General features: G+C 58.1%; 1 protein-coding gene across 3 annotated transcripts in view; it reads left to right on the top strand.

Moving 5' to 3' along the window:
- Nucleotides 1–1,615: 1,615 nt before the first annotated feature.
- Nucleotides 1,616–9,651, top strand: part of PRICKLE3 (prickle planar cell polarity protein 3) — a 9,155-nt gene continuing 1,119 nt past the window's right edge. Inside the window, exons 1-8 of one of the 3 annotated variants that reach the window (XM_024745239.1) lie at nt 1,616–1,755; nt 3,786–3,871; nt 4,758–4,941; nt 6,847–6,960; nt 7,262–7,399; nt 7,951–8,154; nt 8,241–8,427; nt 9,200–9,499. In XM_024745239.1, the coding sequence (XP_024601007.1) occupies nt 4,834–4,941; nt 6,847–6,960; nt 7,262–7,399; nt 7,951–8,154; nt 8,241–8,427; nt 9,200–9,499 (1,051 nt within the window). In that variant the 5' untranslated portion in view covers nt 1,616–1,755; nt 3,786–3,871; nt 4,758–4,833. Of the gene's footprint in view, nt 1,756–2,100; nt 2,563–2,854; nt 3,872–4,757; nt 4,942–6,846; nt 6,961–7,261; nt 7,400–7,950; nt 8,155–8,240; nt 8,428–9,199; nt 9,500–9,651 lie in introns of those variants that run through there. The other 2 variants (XM_024745238.1, XM_024745237.1) reach the window with 2 other exon arrangements.

Below are 9,651 nucleotides of genomic sequence, written 5' to 3'. Positions count from 1 at the left end.
GGGGTGGAGCTTTGGGTGAGGCAGCGGGTGGGCCCACAGTGGGCAGGGGTTGGAGTAGGACAGGGTTCTACGGAAGGAGTGTGACTTGGGACCTGGACACTTGGTTTGGAAAAACGCTAAGGGCGTGGTTCTAGAAGGGGTGGGGCTTGAAGCAGGCCGTGGGTGAGGCCCCGGAGTGGGCGGGCCTTGGATTGGGACCAGAATCTATGGAAGGGGTGTGGCTTTGAACACTCCGAGAGACAGAGTTTGATTCTAAAGGGGGCCGACCTTGGGCAAGGCAAGAAGTGGAGTTCAGGAATGGGCCAAACTTGGAGGTCGTGGTCCGTGTTCTAGACAGTTCAGGACTTAGAGTGGGGCGTGCATGGTGGTTTCTGAAGGAGCAGCCCCGGCCCCGCAAAGGAGCAGTGAAGAAAATATGTTTTAAAGTGGTTGGGCTTGGCAGTGGGGAGGGCGAGGTGAGAGGCTTGGTTAGGAGCTGAGGGATGGGTTTCGTTAGGGGTAGGGGGGAATATCCTTGGCCAAGCCTGGGGACTGAGGTGGCCTGAGAAGAGCTGAGAGATAAGACTTGGAGGGTAAGGGGTGGGATCCAGAGAGAGGCACCCCCCACACCCTTGCCTACCCCGAGATGGGACAGCTAGGCATTCAGAGGACAGAGCCAAAGGGTCTGTGGGGCCGACCTACCCTTCTCCACCCACCCCCGGCCTCCTCCCTCCCTCCACACCCCCATCCGTCCCGGAGTGGTTGGAGGCCCGGTCTGGAGCCCCTATCCTGCACCCTCTGCTGTGTCTGTGACGTCGGTAGTGCCTGTGCTTGTGTGTTGCCATTTTGTTTGGCTGAGGCCCCTCCCCCTCCCCTCCAGCCCCCCACCCTTTCCCATGCCCTTCGGTATTGTTTGAAGACTCCATCCCCGAGGAGGAAAAAATATGATTAATTCTTCTCCCCTAAATAAACTCCTCAACCACCTAGTCCACACGGCTCTTACTTCTCAGTGTGTCTTTTTGGAGGGGGGAGAGAAAGATGGGGAAGAGGAGGCGAGAGGAAGCTCCGCCTCTGACCTGCTGGACACCGTTCGAGTCACCCCACCATTTTCGGCCCCTCCAACAGTGTTTTGCCCAGCCCTATCCTCTGTGAAGCCTCTCGCCTGCCGATCATTCTAAGTCACTCTCTGAGTAGCCCTGACAACTGCCCCACTACTGGCCACCGAATGCCCAGTCTTTCTAGGGTTCGGTTCTAATTCTGGTCCCTTAGCCATGCCCCTTCCCAGCCCCTGTGGAGCCCTGTCCTTGAATCCCCAAACGGTTCAAAGGGAGACTTCCCTCTAGCCACCCGCCTCGCATTCTTCAGACCCTGATGTCTCTCTATTTCCTTGTCTCTGGTCCAGCTGGAGAACCGGGAGACCGACTAGGCTGCAAGGCCGGGAGGCGGGGCACCAAGGTGACTCGTTAGTTCTTTCATTCACTCCCTATAACCTGTCTCAGGCTCCTCCCTGGGGCAGGGAGGGGCGGGAAGTGACCAGGATGTGCGTAATGGGGCGCGGTTGGGATGGGGGGTGAAGTCCCCGGCGCCCACGATGAAGGGCCCGGCTGACCGCCGCCACCGCGGTGCCTAATTAGAGACCCTGGCCGGGCACCGGAGTTCTGGCTGTGTGCCGGGGACCTCCTCCTCCCAGCCCCGAGGCATAGCGAAGCCTGAGAGCGCGGAGAGACTCCGAGCTCAGGGAATGAGCTCAGGGAAAGAATCACTGGAGAGAGAAAAGTGAGAGCAGGGGAGGGAAGGCTTGAAAATCTATTTCTCGGGACTTAGGGGGCATCGCAGCTGGGCCTGTAAAGATGGGGAGCGAACAGGGAAGAGGGCCTCGGAACCTGGCCGGTAACTTTAACCCCCTCCGGCTCTGAAAACGGATGAGAACGGGGACGTGGGGCGGGGACAGAAGATCCAGCTCTCTGATGGGGTGAGGGAGCACCAGCTGGGGCTGCGATGGGGCTGGGGACCATTCTTGCAGCATTCATCCGGGGGAAAGAGACCCTCAGAACATCACCAGTGGGGAGGGGGCCAAGAGGTGGCTTTAACCCATCCCCCAAATAAACATCCAAGATAAATCACACAAAGCGTCAATACGAGTACTGTAGCGCACACTCCTTGCAGTCAGGTCGCCACTTCCAAGTTCCCACTCCTCCACTACAGAGCCCTCAAGGCCTAGAATGTCCTGTGAGAGACCATGTGGAACCCTGGGGGCTCTGGGGCCCGTGTTTTCTGAGGCCCAGCTCCCGCCCAGGCAGGAGTGCAAGGAAGCTTTCGCGCACGGCGTTCCTGGGCTGCGCGCCCCTCACCTCTAGGCAGGGGGCGCCTTGGCCCGGGAGAGACAACAGGCCCAGGGGCGGACCCCGCTGGGCGCGCTCCTCCTACGCCGGTGTCAGGTTTACGGAACCGAGAGCTCCCCTGCCGGATGCGCGGTGGCCAGACGGCCACAAGGATTCCATTCGCCTGACCCGGCCCGGCTTGACCCTGCCTGGACGCGCCATGTTCGCGCGTGGGTCCCGGAGGCGCCGCTCAGGGCGCGCGGTGAGCGAGACTCAGGGCAGCGGTGGGGGTCAGGGTAAACTGAGGCCCGGGAGAGGGAGCAGGGGATAGGGATAGCGAGGAGGCGCTCCCAGAGGATCTGGGAATCCCCATCCTCAGGGTTCCCAAACCGGAGGGCATGGGACTGCTGGAAGTATGCGGATGAAGGAACGTGGAGATCTGGTGGCCCTTGCTCCCTAGTCACCTTTCCGCACACCTTTATCAGCACCCCGGGGACCTGGTGCACTCCCCTCTCCGGTGAATTATGGGAGGGGATTCTGAGAGCCAAAAGATTGGGTCCTGGAGTCCTAGATTGAGCAGGGGCCTCCTGAGCTTATGAGAAAAGGGACCTTTTCCTGTACCTTGGCGGGAGGTGAACTGAGGAGTGAGGCCCTACATTCCTGGGGTGCCCTAATACTGAGAGTCGAGTGGTTGGGATTTGTGAGGAGAGGGCTTCCAGGCTTCCACTTGAGCCAGGAAGCTTTTGACTTCCTAGATGGGAGGGTCTCTCTCTTCCCTTGGAGGGGCTGTCTGGGTGGGGTCTGCGTTTGGTGGTCCGGAAGAGTGAATAGCCCTAGGATATGAAGGGTAAGGGCCAAGGCTTCTTGGGGTGTGGGTTTCTGAATGGCTCAAGGGCCTCCTGAGATCCTGGAGGAGGGTCTCAGTTCCTTGGGTATGAAAAGGTGAAGCCAGGGTTTGGGGGATGGGCTCTTGAGCTTCTGAAAAGAGGAGCAGGGCTCACGTGGGGATCCCAAGTAAGGATGGGGTCTCAGATTCCTACCCTGTGGAACTGGAGTGCTACTGGCTTCCTGAGTGGAGAAGGGGCCGAGATGAGGCCTGAGAGGAGACACCCAGATTAGGGGCTCTGCTCTGGTGGGGAGAGTACTCTGAGTTCAGGGGGAGGTGTTTTGAGGCCTGGAGGAGTCAGAGGCTGGTGGGGAGGTGTCGAGGTTGGGTGAGGGGAGTCCAGTGCTGGCCCGGGGAGGGGAATTCCCTGAAAGGGGCGGCATACAGGGAGGTGGCCTCAGCTCCCCCGCCTCTACCTCGGTTGTGTCCCCCTCCCCCGCGCTCTGGACTCTGTCCCAGCCTGCCCGGCGTTGCCCTGGTGGGACATGCCCCGGCGTGTGGTTGCCGGCCTCGGAGTGGAGAGGCGGGCGTTGACTTCTCTCTCCCTCCCCGCCCGCGCGCACCTCGCCGGGTCCCGCGTCTGCCCCCTCCCACTACAGCCTCAAGAAGCAGAGGACCCAGACCGAGGCCAGCCCTGCAACTCCTGCAGGGAGCAGTGCCCCGGCTTCCTGCTGCATGGCTGGAGGTAGGTGACCATCCCAGGACCTTGTCTTCGTCAGGGTCCTGCCCTTATGGGAACCTGCCCTTAGGGGAACCCCCCCCCCAACTTAGGCCACGCCCCCAGGCTTGAGCCAGGTCTTAGAGAAAGCTCAGGTCCAGAGCCCCTCCCCTGACTCATTCCCAATTGTCCAGTTCCCAGGAGAGCTCCGCCTACTACACAGCCCCGCCCCCAGAAATGTGCTCCAAGTTTCTGAGTCCCATCTCTAGGGAGATCCTCCGTCCCGGGCTCTAAGAACCGCCCACTGACCTCCAGCCCCCTTCTGGGGCTCAGAACTCCCCTCCCAGGCCCAGGTCCTATCCTAGCGGAGCCCTGTACCCAAAACGTCCCATAAAATACCACAGACAGAGCCCTACTCACTCAGGCTCAGAGCCTCAGCACAAGCTAGAGCCCACCCCTAGGGAAAGTTCCCCCACCACGTCCAAAGTCATGAGGGGAAACCCCTAGATTTATAACTCCAATCTCAGACTCAGAACCCCACCCCTACTCAGGCCCGTTGCCGGGAGAGTGTGACCCAAGTCCCAGTGCTGAAAGTCAGGGGATGGCCTTGAGACCTGCCACAGCCCCACCACCCCTTCACATCCTCGGCCCAGGCCCCGCAGCCCCACTCCCAGCTCACAGCCCTGCCCCCAGCTGGCCGCTCTGCCCCTCACAGCCCCGGCCAACTCCCCACAGTAGTCTGGCTCACAGCCCCACCTCCGCTCAGCACCGCCCCCAGGCCCCTGTCTGGCTCGGAGTCTTTTGCTGGTGATAATCTGAATGTCTCTGGCCCTCAGTTGGACTTCCTTGGGCTGCCAAGGGGTCCAAGTGGGCCATCCCTTAGGAGCTGACCCCCCCATCCCGGTCCCCTCAGAAAGATCTGCCAGCACTGCAAATGCCCACGGGAGGAGCACGCCGTGCACACAGTGCCTGTGGACCTGGAACGCATCATGTGTCGGCTAATCTCAGACTTCCAGCGCCACTCCATCTCTGACGACGACTCCGGCTGTGCCTCGGAGGAGTATGCCTGGGTGCCCCCTGGTCTCAAGCCCGAGCAGGTGACCAAACATCACCACCCACTCTTGCTCACCAGTGGGCACACACACACATGCACACTCAAGTAGGAACCTATTTCCAGGGAAACTCTAGGGTGCATGGTCAGACTGTGCATGTCCTTCTGACCCCTCTGGGGTCTAGCAGGGAACCCTGATTGATCGCTGGGCCAGTTCCTCAGGACCTGTTCACCCCTCTCCTGTCCTCCCCTTACCTCAGGTCTTATCCCAGCACTTCATTCACTACATTTCCATTGATTGATTCATTCAACAAACAGTCACTGAGCACTTACCACATGTCAGACAATGTTCTAGGCACTGAGAACACAGCAATGAACAAAACACAAAAAAATACATCTGCCCACATGGAGGTTGTATTCCCAAAGGGAGCAAGAGCCAATAAGCAAACCTGTAAATATATGTCAGATGGTGTAAGGGCTACGGAACAAATAGAGCAGGGAAGTGGAAGAGAGGGAGGGGAGGAGAGAGAGAGAGAGATGTTAGAATTGTAAATAGGGTGCCCAGGTCAACCTCTGTGAGTGTATGATGTTTGAGCTTCTTGAAGGAGGTGAGGATGTGAGCCATGCAGATATCTGAGGTTAGAGCGATCCAGGCAAGGGAAACAGCTAATGCAAAGGCCTTGAGGCAGGAATGTGCTTGGCATGTATGAGAAACAGCGAGGAGACCAGTGTATCTGGAGCACAGTAAGCAATGGGGCGAGTAGTTGGAGGTGAGGTCAGAGATGGCGGAGGCCATGGACAGAACTTTGACTTCCACTCTGAATGAGAGGACACAAGAGGCTTGTGAGCAGAGAAGGGATGTGATTTGTCTTAGGACTTAACAGAATCCCTCTGGCTGCTGAGTGTAGAATGGACTGTAAGAGGGTGGAAGCAGGGGATCAGTGAAAGGGAGGCTACTGCAATGGTCCAAGTGACTGATGATGGCGCTGGCAGTGGAAGTAGTGAGTGGTGGTCAGATTCTAGTTATATTTTGAAAATAGAGCTGAGAGGATTTGCTTGTGGGTGTGACAGAGGAGTCAAAGATGACCCCAAGGATGGATGGATTGACTGATATGGGGCAGGCCAAGGCAGGAGCAAGTTTGAGGGCTAAGAGCATAAGTTTGGTTTTGGCTATCTGGAGTTTGAGATGCCTGTTGGACATCTGAGTGGTCACGTTGTCTGGAACTCAAGTGAGAGGTCACAGGGCTGGAGGTACGCATTTGTGAGGCATTAGCCATGAGATGGTATTTATAGCCATGAGGGTGGATTCGTTTCCCAAGGGACTGAAGGTAGACAGAGGCAAGAGGACCCTCCCACATTTAGGGGTTGGCCAGTTGAGGAAGAACCAAAACAGGGGCAGAGAAGGAGCAGCCAATAAGGTAGGAGGAAACAAACCCAGGGCTGTGTGGTGTTCTGGAAGCTAAGGGGACAGAGTGTTTCCAGGAAGAGGGAGTGACCAGCTGTGTCCAGTGCTACTGATGGGTCAAGTTGGATGAAGACTGAGACCTAAACAATGAGTTCAGCGATGTGGATATCATCAATGACTATGACAGGAATAGCTTTGGAGGAGAGGCAGGGACAGAGGGGGCAGGGAAGCCTGACTGTAGTGGGGTCTAGAGAGAATGGGAGGAGAGGAAGTGGAGACAGAAAATGCACACAACTCCTTCAAGGAATTTTGCTATAAAGGAGAAAGAAAAGTGGAGCAGCAGATGGAGGGAAAAGTGGGGTCAAGACATGAGGGAACTCTCAGTATGCTTAGGAAGTGGCAGAAATGATCTGGCCTGTAGGGAGGAGGGGGTCAATAGAAGTTCCCTCACGATGACTTTAATTTTCTCAGAAAAGCAGGGACCCACCATCCCACTGCATCACCCCTAGTCTCAATTGTTTTCTCCCATCCCCCATGTCCTCCCAGGTATACCAGTTTTTCAGCTGCCTTCCAGAGGACAAGGTCCCCTACGTCAACAGTCCCGGGGAGAAATACAGGATCAAGCAGCTGCTGCACCAGCTGCCCCCACATGACAGTGAGGTGAGGAGACAGAAGACAGGAAGGGCATGCCAGGTAGGGGACACAGCCTGGACAAATGCTGGGCAGCTGGAAAGAAGTGGGCAGGGTCAGAGGAGGAAAGGTGAGCTGATCTGAGGTGACAGGTCTGGACAGGCAAAACCACAGCTGTGCCTTGGGAGAAGAGGTAAGGGGTGGGTATTTAAGGCAGGAAGCACCATCTATATAAAGGCCTAGAAGTAAATTTTTTGAGCATGGATGAAATTTGGAAGAAGGCTGGGGGCAGGCATCAGGGGAGGAGCCTGGAAGATCCCCACTACTCCAGGCACAGTACTGCACAGCACTGGAAGAGGAAGAGAAGAAAGAGCTCAGAGCCTTCAGCCAGCAGCGGAAGCGGGAGAATCTGGGGCGAGGCACCGTGCGCATCTTCCCCGTGACCATCACTGGGGCCATCTGTGAGGAGGTGAGCCATGGAGGGCCTCAGTGAGTAATGGTGCCTTTGCTCCAAGCCCTGGGGTACAGGGCCCATCTGCCAGGCCCTGGAAAGAGTTTTCTCCCCTCCATGCAGTGTACATGGGGCGTGGGCTATCTCTTTGGTCCTCTTATGATTGAGACTTGTCTTTAAGAACCAACCCACAGTGGCAGGGCCTGTTCTCTAGAGCTGGGTGATGGGTGGGATTTATCTCTAAGGCCCCCCTGGTGGGTGGAGCCTAACCTTAGATCTTACTGTTAGGTGAGGTCTGTTGCTAAGATCCCCCAACTGGGCCTGGCCTGTCTCTATGGTTTCCCCAACCCCCTAAAGGGGAGACTTGCCTTTAAGGCCACCCACGAGAAATAGGGCCTGTCTCTGTGGTCTCCCCCAGGAGCAGCATCCAGGGCCTATCTCAAAGTTACCCCCTGGATGGGGCCGGTCACAAAGGCCACGGGGAAGGCCCACATGTGACACGCCTTGGCTGACCCCCATCCATCCTACCATCTTGGTGATGGTGACGGCATCCACCTGTCATTTGGCAGTGCGGGAAGCAGATTGGAGGTGGGGACATCGCCGTGTTTGCCAGCCGTGCAGGCCTGGGTGCCTGCTGGCACCCACAGTGCTTTGTGTGCTCCACGTGCCGGGAGCTGCTGGTGGACCTCATCTACTTCTACCATGCTGGCAAGGTCTACTGTGGTCGCCACCATGCTGAACGCCTGCGCCCGCGCTGCCAAGCCTGTGACGAGGTTCGTGTCTCTCTGCCCAGGGGTGTGAACAGAGGGTGGGCAGGGGCAGGCCCTTCTGATGGCCATGGATGGCCTTTGCCCCCCAGATCATCTTCTCCCCTGAGTGCACAGAGGCCGAGGGCCGGCACTGGCACATGGGTCACTTCTGCTGCTTTGAGTGTGAAGCATCACTGGGAGGGCAGCGCTATGTCATGCGTCAGAGCCGCCCCCACTGCTGCGCCTGCTACGAGGCCCGCCACGCGGAGTATTGTGATGGCTGTGGGGAGCACATTGGTGGGTGAACATGGGACTGGATGGGGGATGGATGGACAGCTGGGTCACAGCCCCACCGCCAGGATTCTTCCTGGGGGCATCTTCCAGGCCCCATCTTCCATTATACCCCATACTTTAAGTCTAGCTCCAGCACTGTAGCCCTATATCCTTCCCTGCAGTTCCATTACCAATGTCCCCCATCATGCCATACTTTCTAAACCCCACCTACACTAGGCACCACTACACATCTAGGTCCACCTCCAGAGTGCCCTCTAATTCCTAGCCCTGCCCCCCACCATAGCTACCCTCCTACCCTCTCAGCCTGGCCCCTACTCCAAGCTATGCCCTATTCTCTAAGACTCTCCTCCATCAGCCGAGGTAAACCCTACCTTCTAAGCCAGACCCTACTCTCTAAGACCCACTCCCTTCCCACCAAGGCCATGCCCTACCTTCTATGTCCTGCCGCCACCACCCAGGCCTCTTCTTCAGGTCCACCTTCACTCTCCTTCCACCTGAAGCCACCTCTTAATGTCTAAGCCTGACCCACATCTTGGAGTCCAATGTCTACCCCCACCCTGGGAAAGAAAGGGAGGCAGAGGAGACATTTATCAGCCAGTTTCCAGGAGAGAAGGATGAGGAAGGGCCCCATTCTGGAGAGGAGGGAGGAGAGGGCATCTCTGGGTACCCTGCCTCAGATTCCCTGCCTCTTCCCAAGAAGGGCCCCTATTCAGGAGGGTTGGGAATATGCCTGGGGGCTCTGCCTCAGTTTTCCCCCTCGTGTCCATCCCCGCAGGCCTGGACCAGGGCCAGATGGCTTATGAGGGCCAGCACTGGCACGCCTCAGACCGCTGCTTCTGCTGTAGTCGCTGTGGGCGAGCCCTCTTGGGCCGCCCGTTCCTGCCACGCCGTGGCCTAATCTTCTGCTCCCGAGCCTGCAGCCTGGGGTCCGAGCTCACGGCTCCGGGGCCCGGCCGCCGCAGCTGGAGCGCAGGCACGGTCTCCACACCTCTCACAGCCTCTACAGCCTCTTTCTCTGCTGTGGAGGGGGCCTCTGAGACCTCCACAAAAGGCACCAGCACCGAGCTACCGCCTGGTGAGCCTGGTGCTCCCGCCTCAACCCTGTCCCCGCCCCTTGATTCGCCCGGGTCCTTCACCTGTGGCATCCCTGGCCCCGCCCCCATCACAGCCCTGGCTTTGTCCCCAAACCATTCCAGGCCTAGTCTCCAACCCCAACTACACCCCAAC

This window comes from Neophocaena asiaeorientalis, unplaced genomic scaffold (genome assembly GCF_003031525.2).
Source record: "Neophocaena asiaeorientalis asiaeorientalis breed wild unplaced genomic scaffold, Neophocaena_asiaeorientalis_V1.1 scaffold1418, whole genome shotgun sequence".
In the NCBI taxonomy this organism is placed as follows: Eukaryota; Metazoa; Chordata; class Mammalia; order Artiodactyla; family Phocoenidae; genus Neophocaena; species Neophocaena asiaeorientalis.
The sequence above is the reverse complement of the archived record's forward strand: the minus strand, read 5'-3'. Positions and strand labels throughout refer to the sequence as shown.